This window comes from Monodon monoceros, unplaced genomic scaffold (genome assembly GCF_005190385.1).
Source record: "Monodon monoceros isolate NGI ecotype Baffin Bay Population unplaced genomic scaffold, NGI_Narwhal_1 Super_Scaffold_16, whole genome shotgun sequence".
Classification (NCBI taxonomy): domain Eukaryota; kingdom Metazoa; phylum Chordata; class Mammalia; order Artiodactyla; family Monodontidae; genus Monodon; species Monodon monoceros.
Genome location: NW_021703772.1, coordinates 58,776,778 through 58,801,268, shown reverse-complemented (window position 1 = coordinate 58,801,268; position 24,491 = coordinate 58,776,778). Strand labels below are relative to the sequence as shown.

At 38.6% G+C, this 24,491-nt stretch overlaps 2 protein-coding genes across 3 annotated transcripts in view; one reads left to right on the top strand and one right to left on the bottom strand.

Moving 5' to 3' along the window:
• The window catches only part of SP3 (Sp3 transcription factor), a 64,824-nt gene that overhangs the window by 20,615 nt on the left and 19,718 nt on the right, over positions 1-24,491 (bottom strand). The gene's annotated exons all lie outside the window — the stretch shown is intronic.
• On the top strand, positions 4,293-5,628 carry LOC114896684 (SERTA domain-containing protein 1-like). Its single transcript, XM_029224831.1, has one exon. The coding sequence runs from the start codon at positions 4,587-4,589 to the stop codon at positions 5,301-5,303; it is 717 nt and encodes a 238-aa protein (XP_029080664.1). The 5' UTR covers positions 4,293-4,586; the 3' UTR covers positions 5,304-5,628.

Here is a 24,491-nt window from a genome sequence, read left to right as displayed (position 1 = left end):
AATGTTAAATGCTTCCTCCTGAGACTATTTGCTACTTATTTGTCAATAGAGCTAATTGAATATTTAAGATAAATTATTTACTGGTTTATCAAGTCTGAAACATGCATATTTAATTTAAATAATACTAGATAAATATGAATTACAGTACTATTGATAAAATGAGACATTATCCTTTATCAATAGCGTATCATTAGGATTTTGTTGTTCTTATTAAAGGCTTTCATGTTCTCTGCCTTCAATTTTTAAAGTACTGATGAAATTACTTCATTTGATTCTGAAAGTTTATTTTCCTTACATTTTTTCTTTAATCAGTTTCACCTGCTATAAAAATCACCTAAACAGAATTACAGGATAATTCTACAAGATCTCGTATATTATTTAATTACATTTTCACATTCATAACTATTTAGATTCCTATGGACATTTCAGAGCTACCAAGTCTTTTTTTCTAGTTTTTCTTTCAATGGGATAGTTCTAAACTATAGACATGGATTCCTAAAAATATAAGTTCACTAATCTGATCAAAAGAGGTTAACACTTTAGGGGAAGGTTTTAAAACCCAATTTTAACAAATATAAACTTTATATATATAAAATCTCTGCTTTAACATGAAGCAATCTCTTTCCCATAAACCCTATCTCCTTAGATTTGGATCATTACTCTTCTATGACTGCTCCCTTCCCCCCCACACTTAAATTTAATCTTTTATTTCATCTCTACTAATCTTTTTCAAATCCAACCCCCTTCTATTTTTTTTTTTACAGCAGTTTCCCAAATTATTTTCAAACCTTTTCTACCCAACTGGAGATTATACATTAATAGGAGTATTCTTCCTAGTAAATCTAAACAATACAAGCTTTTGTAAGATACACACACGTAGATATAAACATAACTGGAAATGACTGATTTTCTAATATGCCTTACAGAAGACCTCATTTTACAGACATACCACAAATATATGAGAGACTATGACCTGCAATTAATACACTGTGAACAGTGAAATACTAACTTCACTTTAATCTGAAGTACTAAATAAGTTACTGTTAAAGGAAGTGTTCAATACCATATGCTAATGCATATATATGGAATTTTTAAAAGCTGTACTCGTGAACCTAGTGGCAAGGGAGGAATAAAGACGTAGACGTAGAGAACAGACTTGAGGGAACGGACTTGAGGGCACGGTGGCGGGGGGAGGAAGCTGGGATGAAGTGAGAGAGTAGCACTGACATATATACACTACCAAATGTAAAATGGATGGCTAGTGGGAAGATGCTTCACAGCACAAGGAGATCAACTTGATGCTTTGTGACAACCTAGAGGGATGGGATAGGGAGGCTTAAGAGGGAGGGGATATAGGGATATATGTATACATATAGCTGATTCACTTTGTTGTACAGCAGCAACTAACACAGCATTGTAAAGCATTTATACTCCAATAAAGGTGTGAAAAAAAAAAAGGAACAGTGTTCTACTCTATGATGACGATAACATATAAGATTTACTACTTGTTGGACACTATTACAAGCACTTAACATACACTGACTTACTTCGTACTCCCAACTACCCTACCGTTTTAGTCATACTTTTCTCCCAACTTTCTAGATGAGAAAACAAAGAGGTTAAGTTATTTGCCTGAAGTGACACAGCTAAAAAGTGGTGGAGCCAGGACATAAGACAAAGAATTATGCAAAACCGTATTATAAACATTGCAAAAATCAGTTCCCTCGCTTTTGAAAATGTCCATACCTAGCACTGCCCCTCCATCCAAATACTGGCAACCCTACGGTGGTCACTATAATAATTTGGGGAAAACTGGGATGGGAAACATTACCTGTGTGTAACTTTGCAAAGTCTGAGACCTCTGAGGTAGAGCACAATGTAGAGTAGACCACAATGGAGGGCAGATGTCAAGGGCCCGACAACATCTTATTCAAAGAATCCATGTCCTTAGACAACAGACTTGTGATTGCTGAGAGGGAGGGGGTACGGGGGAGGGATGGATTGGGAGTCTGGGGTTAGCAGATGCATTATATACAGAATGGATAAACAACAAGGTCCTGCTGTATAGCACAGGAAACGGTATTCAATATCCTGTAATACACCATAATGGAAAATAATTTTTAAAAGAATGTATATATACATATAACAATCACTTTGCTGTACAGCAGAAATTAACACAACACTGTGAATCAACTATAGTTCAATAAAAAAACCAGGGGACTTCCCTAGTGGCGCAGTGGTTGAGAGTCCGCCTGCTGATGCAGGAGACACGGGTTTGTGCCCCTGTCCGGGAAGATCCCACATGCCGCGGAGCGGCTGGGCCCGTGAGCCATGGCCACTGGGCCTGCGCGTCCAGAGCCTGTGCTCCGCGGTGGGAGAGGCCGCAGCGGTGAGAGGCCCGCGTACCGCAAAAAAAAAAAAAATCAGTTCCCTCCCAGGGCTAGTTCCCAGGAATAGTAGTCTAGCCTCCTTACATATGAATATGTAGTTTTAATTGTAGTTTGTTCAAACCAGTGTGACTTAAAAAATCTGGGGACGATAAAGAAAATGTATATACATACAATGAAATATTGTGCAGCCTTAAAAAGGAAATCTTGTCATGTGCTACAACATGGATGAACCTTGAGAACATTACACTAAGTGAAATAAGCCAATCACAAAAGGACAAATGCTGTATGAGTCTACTAATATGAAGTATCAAAAGTAGACAAAATCATAGAAACAGAATGTAGAATGGTGGTTGCCAAGGGCTAGGAAGAGGAAAGAAGGGGAATGGATACAGATTTTCAGTTTTTCATTATGTAAAGTTCTACAGCCTGTTGCACAGCAGTGTGAATATATTTAACACTACTGAACTATACACTTAAAATGGTAAATTTAATGTTATGTGTTTTTTACTATAATTTTTAAAAATCTGGGAAAATCTCCCCTGTTACTTCCCACTCCCAGAGATGACTTATGTTGTTAGGAAGCTTACAGATAAAATCTTCAGTGTCACAGGTAAGAAGTTCAAATTATCTATGAAGGATACACATCAATATAAGATATTACTGCAAACAGTACTCTTTGCTAAGATTCATCCCTTCCTCCATTAGCTGCAGAAGACTAGTTTTCCTCTCTAATTTCAGATTTATAAAGACTACTTTAAAACTATTGCAAAGTTTTTTAAAAAGTAAAAGCTGTTTTCCTCCAACACTCCCCCAGGTTAAAATAATACCAAAAAGATAGTTCTCAAAAAGCCCTGATTGCCCCCTAAGAAACAATAAGAAAGTGATTTGTTACCAGCAGCTCTCACAACTCTCACTATTCAAATCCTAACAGTACCAAACATTCATACTAAGAGTAGATTCAATTTTTAGAGACAAGATGATAACCAGAAGTCACATGTTATGAATAATACTAGTATTTAAACTGGAAGATATAATTTTGCTCTTCATTCAAAACAAACCGTGACCACAATATAAATTGGATCCCTACAGCAGCTTACCTCCCTAGCACCTAATCATCACTGGAATTAGCAGAACACCTCCTCAGCCTAAGCAATTCAGGACCAATTTTTTTTTTTAAGTCTTCTTAGGAAGGCCAAGAGGGGAAATATACAAAAATGTAGTAAGTTATACATGATTTTGTTTTTTAACCTCACCTCTCACAATCCTATTCTCAGTTTTTATATCATCCATCCGATAGATAAACATATCTTCTCCCATGTTCACAAAGCTATGTTTATGTTACTCACCAAGGGTGCAAAATATAGCTCTACATTAATTCTACTACTAATCCATTCTAATTTCATGTTGCAAGAAAAGTCTCTTCCAAACTGGTTTGCAGTCAGGAATTCCCTGGAGGGTCAGTGGTTAGGACTCGGCGCTTTCACTGCCAGGGGCCCAAGTTCAATCCCTGGTTGGGGAACTAAGATCCTGCAAGCCTCGCAGCACAGTCAAAAAAAAAAAAATTGGTTTGCAGTCATCTGTTAAAACACTATTTTAAAAAATAGCTATGGAAGAACAGATAGTTGTTTGAATACTATGTATTATCATAATTTGTTGAAATACACTGGCAATAGCATATAGTATACTATATGCTCATCTCAAATTTATATAACCTGGGTTTCTTTTGTAAGTTTTAATTATTAAAAACTCTTTAAAAGGACTTCCCTGGTGGCACAGTGGTTGAGAATCAACCTGCTAATGCAGGGACACGGGTTCGAGCCCTGGTCCGGGAAGATCCCACATGCCGCGGAGCAACTAAACCCGTGCGCCACAACTACTGAGCCTGCGCTCTAGAGCCTGCGAGCCACAACTACTGAAGCCCGTGCGCCTAGAGCCCGTGCTCCACAACGAGAAGACCCCGCTCACCGCAACTAGAGAAAGCCCATGCACAGCAAGGAAGACCCAACGCAGCCAAAAACAAACAAACAAAACTCTTTAAAAAATTAAACGTTGGAAAAGAGTATGGAGAACTGCGTCTTGTCTCTCAACTCAGGCGCCAGTTGCTGAAGGGGACCAGGCAAGCAGTGCTGCCGCCACCGCTTCCTGATTGGCTGCGGGTGGCTCCCTCTTCGTTCTGATTGACAGCTGGTGAGCTGGATGATGCTGAGCAAGGGCCTGAAGCGAAAGCAAGAGGAGGAGGAGGAGGGGAAAGAAGCCCTGGCAGTCGACACCTGGTGGCTGGGTCCTGGCCACCCAGCAGTGGCACACGCACCCCCAGCCGTGGCCTCCCGTTCCCTCTTTGACCTTTCGGTGCTCAAGCTCCACCACAGCCTGCAGCAGAGTGAACCGGACCTGCAGCACCTGGTGCTGGTAGTGAACACACTGCGGCGAATTCAGGCGTGCATGGCACCCACAGCTGCCCTGCCACCTATGCCCAGCCTGCCTACAGCCCCAGGCATAGCTGACAACCTGCTGGCCAGCTCTGATGCCTCCCTCTCAGCCTCCATGGCCAGCCTTCTGGAGGACCTCAGCCATATTGAGGGCCTGAGCCAGGCTCCCCAGCCCCTGGTAGATGAGGGGCCACCAGGCCACCCCACTGGGGGAGCCCCACCCAGCTTGGGTGCCTTGGACCTGCTCGGCCCAGCCACTGGATGTCTGCTGGTCGATGGGCTTGAGGGCCTGTTTGAGGACACTGACACATCCATGTATGACAGTGAACTTTGGGCACCAGCCTCTGAGGGCCACAAATCCAGCCCTGAGGATGGGCCAGGCAAGGAAGAAGCTCCAGAGCTGGATGAGGCCGAACTGGACTACCTCATGGACGTGTTGGTGGGCACACAGGCACTGGAGCGGCCACCAGGGCCAGGGTGCTGACTCTTCCAGAGCTGGGATGTTGATCTGGTGTCCAAACTGAGCCTGGTGGCTGGACCAACTCTCCTTTGAAAGACACAGCTGGCTTCCCTAGAGAGGGGCTTTGGAGAGAAAGAATCCAGTCCTGGGCAACTTCACCTCCGTCTTCTGGTCTCTGGCTGATGGGGGTAGTCTGGAATTGGCCCTTGTGATGAAATGACAGGGCCTGGTGGCTGGAATGTGATTGGACCAGGCCCAGTGCTGAATCCCTGGAGGCAGAGCTTGGTATACTCTTTCCCTGATGTGGGAAAAGACCCCAACCAGTTTTTTTGAAATTAAAGCCAGTCGTGGGAAGTCTCAAAAAAAAAAAAAAAAAAAAAAAAAGAGTATGATCTACTACTTCAATGTTTAATTATTTGTATATCACTTTAAAAATACATAGAAAGCGTCTAAAATTTTAAACCTTCAGGGCATGAGTTGTTTAGGATGGTAGTTTACCAGATAACTACAGGTTACCATATTTTGAATGGAAATCTCTCCAGAATTAATTATACATTTACCTACCTTCTTTAGTGGGAAGCTCAGTCTAATGACTCAAATTATTAAAAATAATTTATGGTAGTAAACAAGCCCTAGAACATTGTACTAAAAACATATACAGAATTCTGGCTTTTTATTTCTTGTATCTACTTGTGGGTTTTTTGGGTTTTTTTTTTTTTTTGCCTTCTTCCCAACTCTTCCTTCCTCCATCTCTCAGGCTACACATCCATTGTCCATTCTAATGTTTATCTTCCAAACCAGTTTTAAACTTGGAAATCAGCCAGGATTGTTAAAACTGTGTATAAATATTGGATAAATTAGGTCTACAGAAAGAACCTAAAGCTTTTCCTAAGAAACCCAAACTGAAAACAATGAAGATGGGGACTTCCCTCGTGGCACAGTGGTTAAGAATCTGCCTGCCAATGCAGGGGACATGGGTTTGACCCCTGGTCCGGAAAGATCCCACATGCCACAGAGCAACTAAGCCTGTGCGCCACAACTACTGAGCCGGCGCTCTAGAGCCCGCGAGCCACAACTACTGAAGCCCATGCACCTAGAGCCTGTGCTCTGCAACAAGAGAACCACCACAATGAGAAGCCCGCACACCGCAATGAAGAGTAGCCCCCACTCACCGCAACTAGAGAAAGCCCGTGCAGCAACAAAGACCCAACGCAACCCAAACAAATAAATAAATTTTTTTTTTTAATGTTAAAAAAAAAATGAAGATGGCCACAGTGGCTATACCTGCTCCAGCAAAGGGATTTTCAAACTATAGTTTCTTAAAAGACACTACAGGTGTCAGCAGAAAAGATGACTATGTATAAAGTCTCAGATCCTCATATAAATCAGAGCAACCCCATAAGATTAGTGTTATACACTGGAGTTCTACCTAAGGCTTCATTTGAGGTTAGGTTCTGCTCTAGCACTGAACTAAAACTGATGTTGCTGCCACTGACACTAGGGTTAAAAAAAGATAATGGTTTAGGGTTTTTCCCCTGCTCACCTCATTTAAAAAAATATTCCCTTTAAACAAAACAGTCCCTTGATTTCCTCAATCCTGTGTTTAAAATGCATATTACTTTTTCTAAGGATTATTCACTACACTTTCTATAGATTCAACAATCTTAATTTGAGCTTTTACCACCAGAAAGAGGAAACAATGCTTTAAATGATTCAGTAAACCATAATGATGCTACGTATAGCTTTGAACAATTATTTCTAGTTAAAATGTTACAAGTTTCATTGTTCTCTAATTTTTCCTGTGTCTTCTACAATCTCTCTGCCATATTACTTATATATAAAAGAGGGCACTTAGTCCATGTGTGTGCTTGGCTATTATAAGGAATATAAGCCCAAAAGCTGTATTTTGGCAGTTTCAGAATTTGTACATTTTCTTCTGCCCTCAAATTTCAATGTATTCAATTCAAACATTTATTGAGCACCTACTGTGACTAAAATTATAACCTAACACATCAATCGGAACTAGTGAGGTGGTGGTACAGTAACAAACAATCCCCAAATCTCAGTGGCTTGACATAACAAAAGTTTATTTCTCATTAATTTTACATGTCCAACTCTGGTTGGCAGGAGAGATCTGCTTATCACAGTCCCTCCACTTGACACATGCTTCCAAGATTGTCTTGCCAAGGAAGGTAAAAGATAATGTGGTAAATCACATCCTGCTCTTAAACTTTCATTCACATTTTATTGGCCACAGTAAGTCAGATAGCCATGCCTGATTTCAATAATGACATGAAAGGGCAATCCTATCATGTGCTTAGAAGAGAAGTGGTCTATTTATGAAGAAGCATGATTCCCAAGTCCCTGTGCTGATCAAATATTCAATTTACTTTTCCTCCCACATTTGGATACACCTGTCCCCTTTCATGCAGAAGATAACCCAAAAATCCCACCTAGTTACAGCACCAAGCTCAAAGCTCTCAGGTCCAGACGTGGCCCTTGTTCACAAAGACCTGTTTACTAAATCAAGTTACCTACCTCCCTTCACAGACACAATACACAATGACAGAAAAAGCTAAGTATAACCATAAAAAACACTCCTGTTCAAAAGAGGAGAAACAGGAGATAATAGTCAATAGTTCATAGCAATTCACATACCCCGCTGAACAGATAGTGTAAGTGCTCTCTGTTCTGGGGGAGAGAATTCTCTGACTGATCACTGGGAGGAGTTTCTCAGTCTAGTATTCTCTGAGCCTTTTGGCTCTACCTTCCAGGAGATTTTTTTTCTTGCCTGCTATCCTCCTCCACCACAAGTGAAGTGAACACAGGGAGTGTGCATCCTTAGCTAAGAGGAATTTTCAGCCTGCTGGTAGAAGGTTAGGGGGTGGTGACCAACTCATGCAATCACACTTTCTTCACACTTTCCATGCTGGTTTCTTGGGCTGTACAACTCCCTGAAAAACTTAGAGGCTTCTTATCTGTTCTAGCCATTTCCAAGTGCCAATGTCTAGAACCATAGCTTTTTTTCTAGATATGTCTTTTAGACTTTCTACATTTCTTTGCTTTCTTGCCCCAAGAGACTGTGTGCTATCTATTTCTCTCTACTTAATTGTGGGTGCCCTGGAACTACCTGGCTTTAGTAGGGAATCCATACCTTTTTTAAAAAGTCTCTTTTCCCTAACCCAACAGAAAGGCACCACCCCCTTAAGTAGACCTTTACTCTGAATCACCTTAATCCATTCGGACTTTTTAACAATGAGAGTGATGGTCATAACCCTGATTGCCAGAAAAGTTTTAATTATCTGCTCAAAAGGCTTCTTAGTTTCATCTCTTACTGACTGACAGTGAGAAACAATTGCTTCTTCCAATCCTACAATTCCCCAAATTTCTGGACTCTCTTTATTGCTCTTCATTCCCACTTGCAAACTAGCCAATCACGTTCTAGCTCATTTTTTTTCTTCCATCTTGTCAAATGGAGCCAACAGCAGCTAAAATACAATTTGTTTTCCAGCCTCGTCCCTAAAGCTATAAATGCATTAGGTACATTACTGGCCTTCCAAGTTATTGCAGGCAAGTTTTACCAAATGCTTCTCTGCATTGCATCTTCCCAGCCTCTAATATCAGTTTCCTTGCTACCTGACCCTTGACCAATGCAACATTTGAGGGGTTCTGTTAGAGTACCCTACTGCTTGTACCAACTTTGATTTTAGTCAGGATAGGTTACATAAATGCCCAATAGAAATATAATTCAAGTCACATATGCAATTGTAAAGTTTCTAGTAGCCACATTTAAAAGGTAAAAAGAAACAGTGAAATTAATATATTTCATTTAACCCAATACACCCAAAATAATTACATTTCAACCTGCAAGCAATGTAGAAATTATTGAGTTATTTTACATTTTGTTCATACCAAATCTTTAAAATCCAGTTTATATTTTTATACTTAATCACATCTCAATTCAGTCTAGCCACATTTCAAGTGCTTATTAACAGCATCATGGAGCAAATGGCTACCGTATTAGACCATGCAGGGCAAAATAAAATTGCAGTAGCTAACAGCCCCTGAAATCTCAGTGGCTTAAAACGAAGACTTATTTTTTATTCATGTCCACCGTAGCCAAGAATGTTCTGTATGTTTTCCTCACTTACAGATCAGGCTGGCAGAACAGTCAGTAGAGCATACATAGTTCACTGGCCAAAGCAAGCTACATAGCTGCATCCAACTTGGTTGTGCCCGGAAAGAAATCCGGAAATACAGGTAGATAGCTCTAATGACTATCACACCCAATTTTTAAACTGCAATTAAAAACTTCCAAATTATGTCTTCAAAGAACTATATCTTTAAAATTTTCCTTTTTTCCCAATAGACACCTACTTCAAAAAGCAAATAAAGCAATGAAGTAGTAAGCTACTACTAGCTAGTTAGAACTCTAGGACAAATGCACTTTCTTTGCTATGAAATGTAACTTTTTCAATAAAGTTTCTGAAGAGTCAGTAAAAGTAATTGAAAAGGTGTGACTAGAGCTCAAATACTATTCCTTTTACTTCATTTTGGCAAACAAGTACTTCAAATCCTCTTTAACTTCTCTTATCAAGCCTTTCCAAGGGACTACTGCCACTGAAACAAGGCTGAAGAAAAATTAAATGGCAGAGGAAAAGCCACATTTATTCCTCAAAAGTGGACAAAAGAGAGGAAAATAACATTAATCAACACTAAAGATACTTCTACTACTTTTTTCTAAAAGATTTCCTTATCTCCTTTAGAAGTTAACATCCTGCCATTTAACACTGTAACATAAAAACCAATTGCCTGGGCTTCGCTGGTGGCGCAGTGGTTGAGAGTTCACCTGCCGATGCAGGGGACACGGGTTCGTGCCCCGGTCCGGGAAGATCCCACATGCTGCGGAGTGGCTAGGCCCGTGAGCCACGGCCGCTGAGCCTGCGCGTCCAGAGCCTGTGCTCCGCAACGGAAGAGGCCACAACAGTGAGAGGCCCGCGTACCGCAAAAAAACCCAAAAAAACCCAAAAAAAACCAATTGCCTATTTATTCATCCAAAATAAAGGTATTACTTCAAAGCCTAAAGTTCTACTTTCACAGGTCTAAGGCTGAAACCCCTTTCTTCTAAAAAATAAACTCTTACACTCTATTCCACCTTCACTTAAGCATCCAAAGAAAGAATTTTACCCTATTAGAGGACCCAAGATACTGGCTGGATTACATGAAGTTTTAGGTATTAAAGGGTATCTCAGTGAGGTATAAGTGGTAGGCAAAAAAGAGCATCATGGACTTTCCTGACGGCACAGTGGTTAAGAATCCACCTGCCAATGCAGGGGACACGGGTTCGAGCCCTGGTCCGGGAAGATCCCACATGCCATGGAGCAACTAAGCCCATGTGCCACAACTACTGAGCCTGCGCTCTAGAGCCCACGGGCCACAACTACTGAAGCCCGCGTGCCTAGAGCCCATGCTCCGCAACAAGAGTAGCCCCTGCTCGCCACAACTAGAGAAAGCCTGCTCACAGCAACGAAGACCCAACGCAGCCAAAATTAATTAAAAAAAAGCATCACAAGGAGGGACTAATGTAAATAAAACAGCAAATTTTGCTTAGGGAATACATGTGTGCTGGTATATATGGGGATTGGTTTCATATAACCATTAATACCGCCCTATAAAATCCTTGTTTTGAAGCCGGGTATTCTAACTTAATTATGAATCAGGGTAAAATAAACTCTTAAATAAAGAATAACTGATAATATCTCGAACTAATAAGCAATCAATGTAGATGACTTTCTGAGAGAAAATAATAAGACAAAGACAAACCCCAAACAAACAAACAAACAAACCAAAAACTATACTGAATCCAAACTAAACTTTCTGATGCCAGACATCAAAGAGAAATACCTGTTTTTCTGCTACCCAAAGAAATCTACTACCCACTAAAACTTTATAATCCTAAAAGAATATCTTAGAAATGGTACCAAATATACACATTTTCATTAATGCTAACAGAGTACCTAATTTATAGTCCCCATCCCCAAAACTCTCCCCCAAATCTTTTTTATAACTTTCTCGTTCAGTTTACCTACTTATAACTTTCTCATTCAGTTTACCTACTTATGACTTCATGTTATCACCTCTCTTCTACAGAATTCCAGTCCTCTGTCTTGAGCTCAGTCCTCTATCTCTACCACCAGTAGTCATTGCAACCTAGCACCACAAATTCAATCCATTAAAACTGGTATCCCTTTACTTCCCCCAGATCAGTTTCCCTTCCGAACTCTGCCCATGGTATGATCTTTTTAAAATAATGGACTCATCTTTTTTGTTTGTTTGTGGTACGCGGGCCTCTCACTGTTGTGGCCTCTCCTGTTGCGGAGCACAGGCTCCGGACGCGCAGGCTCAGTGGCCATGGCTCACGGGCCCAGCCGCTCCGCGGCATGTGGGATCCTCCCGGACCGGGGCACGAACCCGGGTCCCCTGCATCGGCAGGCGGACTCTCAACCACTGCGCCACCAGGGAAGCCCTAAAGGACTCATCTTTTATTCCAGATAGCTTATCACTAAATCCTGTAGATTTATCTTTTGAAATGTCGAGCATTTTTACTTCCTTACTTTATCCCTGTATAATTGAAATAGCTTCCTATCATCTACAGTGCCAGTTTCTTCCCATTCCAATATATTCTTAAAGTACAAAGAGTTGATTTATTCATGTTATTCATTTGTTCAAAAACCTTCAAGGGCCTACGTTAAAAATATTAAAATCCTCACCAATAGTACTTAGCGCTGTCTACTCTTACCCAAACATGTCCTATCAGTCTCTGGTCCCCAGACAACATCAAAGCCTTCTATTTATGCTGTTACTGCATTTCCCAAAGCGTTTCTCACAATTAACCCAATGAAATACTTATCTCCAGAGATGTATAGTCTAAAAAAGAAAAAGGATGCTGCTTCCTTTCCTTAAACAGTCAGGTTTATTTTCCACAGGATTTCTCAGGCTTTAATAAGCTAATGAGAATTTTTCATAACCTATTTAATAATATCCATTAATATCTTACAAGCCATTTTTTGGGAAATGCTGGGCTATTAAACTGTCTTCTGGATAGACTGTCTCTATTCTCACTTATACGGCTTTTTGCCTTGTTAGAACATACCTTCCCCTCATCTTTCTACCTATACAAATCTATATTCCTCTACTGAAGTTCTCTCTTTTCCATAAAATCTTCCCTGACAGCTGGAACCCTCTTTGATCTAAGACTTCTTTGAACTTTAATTCTTCTAAATTTCCTCATATGCAGACAAGACTAAATCTAAGTTCTTTTTGCTTCTCTTGTTTTTTCCCCCCAGATTTATAGATTGCTTTCTGAAACATAATTCTCAATGCCAAGAGTCTTTAAAAAGCTACACATTTAACACAATTACACAATTGGAAGCAGTATAAAATAAACAAGTACCAGGAATCTCACAAAACTGAACAAAGTTAATCATTTCAGAAGCAAGCAGGTAAAATTTACATTATATGTTACCACACAAACCTATGTTTATCCTGTACCTATTACTGACATTTCATTCATTCACTCTCAAAAAAAGCAGAGATCAAAAGATGAATAAGAAATAATTGCTGATTTCCAAAAGAAGACAAACATGTTAACTGTAATACACAAACATGCTATTAAAAATAAAGGAGGCAGGAGTCAGGAAAGGCTATGGGATGAGGTAGTATCTGAGCTAAGCCTTGGAAGATGTCCACTCAAAGGTTACTCCTCTACTCCTCCCTGTTCCCAACTGTGGTTCAATGTTAGTGTACCATTTACCACATTACATCAGAATCTTCTACCTGACTGCCTAACCCAATGGTTCTCAAAGAAAAGGGGGGAAATTTTGCCCTCCAGTGGACATTGGGCCATGTCTAAAGCCCTTTTTTTATTGTCATGAATGAAGGATTAGGGGGTGCGACTGGCATCTAGTGAGGGATGCTGCTAAACATCCTACAATGGAAAGGACAGTCCCCACAACAAAGAATTATCAGGTCGAAAATATCAGTAACGTGGAGACTGAGAATACCCAGTCTGATCTTTAGATTATCAACAATTCTGGTGCAAGAAGTATCTTATTCACCTTTGTATGCCCAGCACTGGACACAGCAGGAACTCTATACATAGTGGTAAATAAACCTCAATTTAAAGGCAATGGAATACAATTTTACATGTCAATTATACCTCATACAAATGAAATAAAAAATAAATAAAGGCAATGGAAGAGCCAGTGAAGATTTTAAAGAAGGCAACAACATGACCTGTGTTCACTGATGTAAAGGATATACTGGAACAACTTCCAGGATCTTCCAAAATTAAAGATGTATATAATCTCTAGATATATATCTGTTCTTCAGATACACATATTTTCCATAAGTGAAAAAAAAATATGTGTATAAGGATATTCACTGCAGTATAATTTGAAGTAAGATAGAAAATAAATACCCACTAATAAGGATCTTACTAAATGACAAGATACTTGTTCAATAGAACACTGTTACTGTCACTGCTAAGAATGAGATAGCTCTCTACTTGTAATATTAAGAGATCCAACATAAAAATTTTTTATGCAGAAGAATGGTACAATTTCAGGGAATGGTAGAGAATACATAGGTATGGTAGTGCTTGTAAATGTATCCTTCCACCAGAGATACTCCATACAGTTAAAAAAAAAACCAAAAAACTGGTAACAACGGCTATCTCTAGGGAGAGAAACTGGGGGGTTAAGATAAGGAGGGAAAGAGACTAACTCTTTAATGATTACCCTTTAATATATTTTCTGAATGTATGCCTTGTGCAGGTATTACTTATTATTCAAGAAAAAGTTTTTCGAAAAAGGATTTTAAATGCACTATAAAGAGGAACGATTAGAGGCATGGAAAACAAATTATTATAACAGCCGCCTAGGAGGACAGTAAAAGCCAGACTAATAAAATGAGAATGGAAAGGAAGAACAGATCACAAAAACATGGCAGAGATAAAACCAAAAGGACTTGGAACTTTCTACCAGGAAACAGAAAAGAGTTAACCCTGCACCTGCATGCAAGCAACTAAAGGTAACTGGAGAAAAAACACAATTGTGCTAATTATTCAACTGAGCACCCAGTAACACCTGCAATTGTCTCACCAATAATTTCACTTTGCAATTGTCTCAGATGACCATTTCATGCCTTTTTCCTTCTTAAATTTCTAAAACCTGCCCTCCTCACCCATCTCAGCTTCTTATAACAAAAGGAAATTAGAAGCAACCTGACAAGAATGACCTTATCTTCCTACCAACCCATCTGTACCCGCAAAGCCCTATCCCATGCCCTTCCCATTAAAACATGATTATTCCCACTCTTCTCTGTGGCCAACCTCTATCCTGTATTTCATCTTGCTTGCCTTCTTAATAACTTTCCTCCATTATACCTTCTTCCTGCATCATCAATTTCTTCCTTTTTTTTGAGACATTCCCAGAAAAACCCACCCTGACCTCAAGCTTACCTCCAACTACCATGTCTTATTTCAACATTCCTCTTCTTAACAGAAAAAAACCCTTAAATTATTTGTCTGTAATTACTGTTGCTACTCCCTCTTCCCTTCATCTCCTTTTAAATCACTCTATTCAGACTTTTTCTCCCCAACACTCCACTGAAAACACAACAACCGGATTCCCATTCTTTACCATCTTATGTACCCTCCACAATATCTGAAAAGTTCAGAACTCTTCCTTTAAGTGGTTCATTCACTTGGCTTCCAGGATATTCCTCTCTGCTGGAAGCGCCTTCCATTTCCTTTACTGGTTGCTCCTCTACTTCTTGCCCTCTAAATGTTGAAAATGCCCTCAGAATAAGCCAAGGATTTCCCTCAATTTTGGTCATTTTAAGTTTCAGTTCCTGAATTTGTATTTGGTCCTTTTACAAATCTGCCATGTCATTTTCATAACAATCCCCAACTCTGTTAAAAATTTTCAACCTTGGCTTTTTCCTTCCAGACCATAGTAAAACAATTGTTTAAATCCATATGTGGTATATAAAGTCCCAGTAAGTCTTACTTCTATTGTCTGATGTTTCTGCTGGTTCTCACTCATGGCATGTCATCTCCTCATACGCCCAACTACCTCTGATTCTGTGCTAGACACTGCATTTGAAAAATCAAGGAAAATAATCTGAGGCTCAAGATACTATTTTCCAATCTCTTCTTTATCTATATTCGTTCTGTATTAAGTTACTAATTTTCAAACCAGTTGTACTTCAAAATCTCTTGGGGGCTTTTAAAATACATCTTTCCTAGGCCTAATGCAGCAATTAAATTAGAATTGGGAGGATGCTCAACACAAATTGTTGGCATTTTTAAAAAGTTCCCTGTGAGAGAGAGCAGACAGCAGAAGCAAGAACTACAATTCTGCAGCCTGTGGAAGGAAAACCACATTCACAGAAACACAGACAAAATGAAAAGCCAGAGGACTATGTACCAGATGAAGGAACAACACATAAAACCCCAGAAAAGCTAAATGGAGATAAGCAACCTTCCAGAAAAAGAATTTAGAATGATAGTGAAGATGATCCAGGACCTCGGAAGAAGAATGGAGGCAAAGACTAAGAAGACGTAAGAAATGTTTAACAAAGACCTAGAAGAATTAAAGAAAAAACACCTAGAAGAATTAAAGAACAAACAAACAGCAATGAACAATACGACAACTGAAATGAAAAATACACTAGAAGGAATCAATAGCAGAATAACTGAGGCAGAATAACGGATAAGTGACTTGGAAGACAGAATGGTGGAATTCACTGCTGCAGAACAGAATAAAGGAAAAAGGATGAAAAGAAATAAAGACAGCCTAAGAGACCTCTGGGACAACATTAAATGCAACATCATTTGCATTACAGGGGTCCCAGAAGCAAAAGAGAGAGATAAAGGACCAGAGAAAACATATGAAGAGATTATAGTCGAAAACTTCCCTAACAGGGGAAAGGAAAAACCCACCCAAGTCCAGGAAGCACAGAGAGTCTAAGGCAGGATAAACCCAAGGAGAAACAAGCCAAGACACATAGTAATCAAATCAATAAAAATTAAAGACAAAGAATAATATTGAAAGCAGCAAGGGAAAAATGACAAATAACATACAAGGGAACTCCCATAAGGTTAAGAGCTGATTTCTCAACAAAAACTCTACAAGCCAGAAGGGAATGGCATGACATATTTGAAGTGATAGAAGGGAAGAACCTACAACCAAAATTACTCTACCCAGCAAGAATCTCGTTCAGATTCCATGGAGAAATCAAAACTTTTACAGATAAGCAAAAGCTAAGAGAATTCAGCACCACCAAACCAGCTCTACAACAAATGCTAAAGGAACTTCTCTAAGTGGGAAACACAAGAGAAGAAAAGGACCTACAAAAACAAACCCAAAACAATTAAGAAAATGATCATAGGAACATACATATTGATAATTACCCTAAACGTGAATGGATTAAATGCTCCAACCAAAAGACACAGGCTCACTGAATGAATACAAGACCCATATATATGCTGTCTACAAGACACCCACTTCAGACCTAGGGACACATACAGACTGAAAGTGAGGGGATGGAAAAAGATATTCCATGCAAATGGAAATCAAAAGAAAGCTGGAGTAGCAATACTCATATATTAGATAAAATAGACTTTAAAATAAAGAATGTTACAAGAGACAAGGATGGACACTACATAACGATCAAGGGATCAATCCAAGAAAAAGATATAACAATTATAAATATATATGCACCCAACATAGGAGCACCTCAATACATAAGGCAACTGCTAACAGCTATAAAAAAGGAAATCGACAGTAACACAGTAATAGTGGGGGACTTTAACACCTCACTTACACCAATGGACAGATCATCCAAAATGAAAATAAATAAGGAAACACAAGCTTTAAATGACACAATAGACCAGATAGATCTAATTGATATTTATAGGACATTCCATCCAAAAACAGCAGATTACACTTTCTTCTCAAGTGCACACAGAACGTTCTCCAGGATAGATCACATCTTGGGTCACAAATCAAGCCTCAGTAAATGTAAGAAAACTGAAGTCATATCAAGCATCTTTTCCGACCACAACTCTGTGAGATAAGAAAAGAATTACAGGGGAAAAAAAAAAAACGTAAAAGCCACAAACACATGGAGGCTAAACAATATGTTACTAAATAACCAAGAGATCACTGAAGAAATCAAAGAGGAGATCAAAAAGTACCCAGAGACAAATGACAATGAAAACACGACCATCCAAAACCTATAGGATGCAGCAAAAGCAGTTCTAAGAGGGAAGTTTATAGCTATACAAGCCTACCTCAAGAACAAAAAAAATCTCAAATATACAATCTAACCTTACACCTAAAGGAACTAGAGAAAGAAGAACAAAAAAACGCCAAAGTTAGCAAAGGGAAAGAAATCATAAAGATCAGAGCACAAATAAATGAATTCGAAACAAAGAAAATAACAAAGAAAACTAAAATCTGGTTCTTTGAGAAGGTAAACAAAATTGATAAATCATTAGCCAGATTCATCAAGAAAATGAGGGAGAGGACTCAAATCAATAAAATTAGAAGTGAAAAAGGAGGAGTTACAACAGACACAGCAGAAATACAAAGCATCCTAAGAGACTACTACAAGCAACTCTATGCCAATAAAATGGACAACCTGGCAGAAATGGACAGATTTGTAGAAAGGTATAACTTTCCAACACTGAACCAGGAAGAAATAGAAAATATAAACAGACCAATCACAAGTAATGAAATTGAAACAGTGATTAAAAATCTTCCAACAAACAAAAGTCCAGGACCAGATGGCTTCACAGGTGAATCCTATCAAACATTTAGAGAAGAGCTAACACCCATCCTTCTCAAACTCCTCCAAAAAACTGCAGAGGAAGGAACACTCCCAAACTCATTCTATGAGGCCACCATCAAATCACCCTGATACCAAAACCAGAGGAAGATACTACAAAGAAAGAAAATTACAGACCAATATCACTGATGAATATAGATGCAAAAATCCTCAACAAAAGACTAGCAAACAGAATCCAACAGCACAGTAAAAGGATCATACACCATGATCAAGTGGGATTTATCCCAGGGATGCAAGGATTCTTCAATATACGCAAATCAATGTGATACACCATATTAACAAATTGAAGAATAAAAACCATATGATCATCTCAATAGATGCAGAAAAAGCTTCTGACAAAATTCAACACCCATTTATGATAAAAGCTCTACAGAAAGTGGGCACAGAGGGAAGCTACCTCGGGCTTCCCTGCTGGCGCAGTGGTTGAGAGTCTGCCTGCTGATGCAGGGGACAGGGGTTTGTGCCCCGGTCCAGGAAGATCCCACATGCCGCAGAGTGGCTGGGCCCGTGAGCCATGGCCACTGAGCCTGCGCTCCGCAACGGGAGAGGCCAGAACAGTGAGAGGCCCACGTAGCGCAAAAAAAAAAAAGAAAGAAAAAGAAAGAGGGGACCTACCTCAACATAATAAAGGCCATATATGACAAACCCACAGCAAACATCATTCTCAATGGTGAAAAATTGAAAGCATTTCCTCTAAGATCAGGAACAAGACAAGGATGTCCACTCTCACCACTATTATTCAACACAGTTTTGGAAGTCCTAGCCACGGCAATCGAAGAAGAAAAAGAAAAGGAATACAAATTGGAAAAGAAGTAAAACTGTCACTGTTTGCAGACGACATGACACCATACATAGAGAATCCTAAAGATAACACCAGAAAACTACTACAGCTAGTCAATGAATTTGGTAAAGTTGCAGGATACAAAATTAATGCACAGAAATCTCTTGCATTTATACACGAATGATGAAAAATCTGAAAGAGAAATTAAGGAAACACTCCCATCTACCATTGCAACAAAAAGAATAAAATACCTAGGAATAAACCTACCTAGGGAGACAAAAGACCTGTATGCAGAAAACTATAAGACACTGATGAAAGAAATTAAAGATTATACCAACAGAAGGAGAGATATACCATGTTCTTGGATTGGAAGAATCAATATTGTGAAAATGACTATACTACCCAAAGCAATCTACAGATTCAATGCAATCCCTATCAAATTACCAATGGCATTTTTTACAGAACTAGAACAGAAAATCTTAAAATCTGTATGGAGACACAAAAGACCCCGAATAGCCAAAGCAGTCTTGAGGGAAAAAAACAGAGCTGGAGGAATCAGACTCCCTGACTTCAGACTGTACTACAAAGCTATAGTAATCAAGACAATATGGTACTGGCACAAAAACAGAAACACAGATCAATGGAACAAGATAGAAAGCCCAGAGATAAACCCATGCATCTATGGTCAACTAATCTATGACAAAGGAGGCAAGGATATACAATGGAGAAAAGACAATCTCTTCAATAAGCGGTGCTGGGAAAACTGGACAGCTACATGTAAAAGAATGAAATTAGAACACTCCCTAACACCATACACAAAAATAAACTCAAAATGGATTTGAGACCTAAATGTAAGACTGGACACTATAAAACTCTTAGAGGAAAACATAGGAAGAACACTCTTTGACATAAATCACAGCAAGATCTTTTTTGACCAACCTCCTAGAGTAATGGAAATAAAAACAAAAATAAACAAAGGGGACCTAATGAAACTTCAAAGCCTTTGCACAGCAAAGGAAACCAAGACGAAAAGACAGCCCTCAAAATGGGAGAAAATATTTGCAAACAAATCAATGGACAAAGGATTAATCTCCAAAATATATAAACAGCTCATGCAGCTCAATATTAAAAAAAAAAACAACCCAATCCAAAAATGGGCAGAACACCTAAATAGACATTTCTCCAAAGAAGGCATACAGATAGCCAAGAAGCACGTGAAAAGCTACTCAACATCACTAATTATTAAGAGAAATGCAAATCAAAACTACAATGGGCTATCACCTCACACCAGTTAGAATGGGCATCATCAGAAAATCTACAAACAACAAATGCTGGAGACAGTGTGGAGAAAAAAGGGAACCCTCTTGTACTGTTGGTGGGAATGTAAATTGATACAGCCACTATGGAGAACAGTATGGAGGTTCCTTAAAAAATTAAAAATAGAATTACCATATGATCCAGCAATCCCACTACTGGGCATATACCCAGAGAAAACCATAATTCAAAAAGACACATGCACCCCCAATGTTCACTGCAGCACTATTTACAACAGTCAGGTAATGGAAGCAACCTAAATGCCCATCGACAGACGAATGGATAAAGAAGATGTGGGGGCTTCCCTGGTGGCACAGTGGTTGAGAGTCCACCTGCCGATGCAGGGGACACGGGTTCGTGCCCCGGTCCAGGAAGATCCCACATGCCGCAGAGCAGCTGGGCCCGTGAGCCATGGCCGCTGAGCCTGCGCGTCCTAAGCCTGTGCTCCGCAACGGGAGAGGCCACAACAGTTAGAGGCCCGCGTACCACAGAAAAAGAAAAGAAAAAAAAAAGAAGATCTGGTACATATATACAATGGAATATTACTCAGCCATAAAAAGGAACGAAATTGGGTCATTTGTAGAGACGTGGATGGATCTAGAGACTGTCATACAGAGTGAAATAAATCAGAAAAACGAATATCATATTAATACATATATGTGGAACCTAGAAAAATGGTACAGATGGACCGTTTTGCAAGGCAAAATAGAGATACTGATGTAGAGAACAAACGTATGGACACCAAGGGGGGCAAGTGGTGGGGGGCGGTTGTGGTGGTGGTGGTGGTATGAATTGGGAGACTCGGATTGACATATATATACTAATATGTATAAAACAGATAACTAATAAGAACCTGCTATATAAAAAATTGAATAAAATTCAAAAATTAAATTGAAACAAACAAACAAAAAAGGTCCCTGGGAGATTCTACCATACAGCCAAAAAAGCTATGACCCAAATTTTTTCATCTGGTCACTTCTATCTACATTAAAGCCTCCCAAAATTTTATCTCTTGCTCGACCTGAGCTCCAGATTCTGATATACAACTGTTTACTTGAACCATCCACTTGGCTATCTAATAGACATTTCAAATTTAACAAAGCCACAACAAGTCTTACTTCTCCCTTCACCCCTCCCTTCTCCAGGCTTTCCTTACTACTAGGCCTAGCCAGACTCACTATCTCCTTTTGCCTGTATTACTGCACTAGCCTTATCCTTACTCTTGTTATTCCAACCCCCAACCCCCATCACCACCTGCCACAGGGATCTGCCAGACTGATCTTCTTAAAACATAAAAACCTCCAATGTTTTCATATTAAAAAAACCCCAAAAACCCAAGTTCCTTACCATGGCTTTTATTATCCCTGCCTAGTTCCAATCTCATATTCTGACTCCACCCATTCACTAAATCCCAGCCACCTTTGCTCATTACTTTTCCTCCAGATGTCAATAAGACAGGCTCCTCAATGTTCAGATCTGAACTTCTTTTTCACCTCGTTATAAGGTTATTTCCTAACCACCCTACCTAAAATAACAACCAAGCTCCATGGTTTTCCCTATTCCCTACTATTCCATAACCCTAACTTTATTTTCTTCAAACACTAGTCATGTAAAATTACCGTGTCTGCTTATTTGTCTTCATCCACTAAAACACAAAATTTATGAGAGTGGGGACTTTTTCTCTTTTACTGTTGCAAAGAACCTAAAAAACATTACCTGGAAAACTGTAGTATAGACTCAAATATTTGTGGACTGAATGAATGATGACTGACTTCCCTAATCTTAGTTGCCAGTAAGATGGTACCGTTCATCAGAGGAGAATTTATGAGATTTATGAAGTGTCACATGTCAAGTACCCTCACATAAAATAAAGTTGGATACAAAATCTGTCCCCAAGAACCACTAAAATGGACAAAGTAGTTTAAAGACTAGCTTTAATAAAGTTATTCTCCTAATTAAAAATAATATGGAACTACAGAACAATGTATCAAAGAAGGCATACTAATGAAAACCACACATTAATTATGTGCTTTCCATTCTGTTGTGTCCATCAAGAATTCTAATCTGCATTATTACTATTACATTATGAGGTAAATTTGTTTAATCATAAATTATACTATTTCAGAAAAGAAAGAGAAATGTATTTAAAAACAGACACCAAGCAGCCATTTGTTGAAGATGCATCTGATGAGTTAAACTAGTTGACCTCTCTAAGATTCCATGGTTTAAATAACAGAGATACACAATACTGTTATTATATATTCCAATGTTACTATATATACCATATAATAATACTACTATGGAATATTATACCTAAGATATTTGAGACCTCTAGAAGTATCATTGTCAAGGGATTACTCATGGATCTGTGAACACTAATTTTCCACAGGATACTAAGAAAATAACAAGTGTGACCAAAAACATACATTAAAATGATTTATTTTAAAAGACACACAGTGTACTCTAGATATTTTTCTAGGCATAGGTATTATAATTTGAAATTCCCAACTTCTTCCACAAATTCTTGAATTGCATCAGATGACTTGTAAATCAATACAAACTGAGTTCAAAAACTATGGTTCAAAGTTTCTAAATTATTTTACTCAAAAAAAAAAGTCTAGTAAGAACTTACATGTACTAAAACTCACCACTAAACAAACTTAATGGCAAACAAATGGAGAAAATATCTGTGGTGTGTGACAAAAGACTGATGTCCTTAACATAAAGATGTCTTTTAAAAATGTCTTACAAATCAGTAGTGAGGGAAAAACAAGCAAAAAACATGAAAGGATAATGACCAAACACAAATAGACAATAAACATGCAAAAATGTTCAAGTTCCCCAATAATAAATGAATGTATTAGAGTCTATTTTTACCACCCCAAAACTCTGCCATTTGATAAAATGACATCCCAGTACAAAAAACCCCATCCTCACATACAATGGGGGTGAAAGAACGTTTCTGCAGTATATATAAAAGCCTTAAATTCTTCTGCATAAGGAAATAATCAGAAGTGTGAGCAAAGATTTCTATGTAATGGGAAAAAAATGAAAAATAACCTAAACACCTAACAAGAGAGGATTAGTTAAATCATGAAATATCTGCACCAAAATACTTAGTAATGAAACTAAATAATCATGTTGTGGAAAACTAATGATCTGGGAAATGCACACAATATATTATTTGGAAAAAAAAAGATAAAGTTGTGTATATGACCTCAATTTTAAAGTGACCCCAAAGTGTAAAGACACAGTATGCAATATGCACAAAAAAAAGACCAGAAGATTATACAGGCAATTTACCAACTTTATTGGTTGTAGGATTACTAATTTTTTTTTCTTCTCAGGACTGTCCTGAATTTCTACATCTGATATTAGTCTTTTTCTTTGCTATACTTCTTCTCCTTTCCTATTTTCTGTTGTATTGATAATTTTCTACCTCCTGCCCCAGTTTAGAAGTTAAAAATTGCACTTTTGGAATAGACAGAACACAGAGGGTCTCCAGGGTAGTAAAAATACTCTTACTATACCATAATGATGGATATGTTATTATACACTTGTCCAAACTCAAATAATGTACAACACCAAGAGTGAACCATTATGTAAACTATGGACTTTGTGTAATTATGATGTATTAACGTAGGTTCATCAGTTTTAACAAATGTATCACTATGGTGAGAGACGTCATGATGGGGGACGCTATGCATGTGTAGGGGCAGAAGGTAGATGGAAAATCTCTGTACCTCCTCTTCAATGTTGCTGTGAACCTAAAACTGCTCTAAAAAAACAGTCTTAACTTAAAAATATATATATATAAAATCACACTTTTGTTCTCTTAATTACTTATATCCAAATTATAAATTGATGTAAAATGGCTAAAACTACTTTCTATAAAGCTGATCCTCCTAAAAATGACAAGAACCTCTACCCAGGAACCAATCCCCACAAGTCCCACACCGCTATTTCTTTTTTAGGCTTAGTATTCCATTTCGTAACAATATAAATATTTCCAAGAATAATGAATACCATGTATTAAAATACAGCTGATAAAAAATGAGTTCACCATGATACACCAAAGGAAAAAAAAAGAAAGAGAGAGAACCTCTGATGGCAGCTAAGACACCAACTCATTCTGAAAACAGATAAATAAAAGGAATGGATTTAATAGCTTATCCTGCCTTTCTTGTACAAACTGTGCTTCG

What these genes read in the sequence shown, in the direction of transcription:
- LOC114896684 (XM_029224831.1), top strand. Translation starts at nt 4,587, where the DNA reads ATGATGCTGAGCAAGGGCCTGAAGCGAAAGCAAGAGGAGGAGGAGGAG.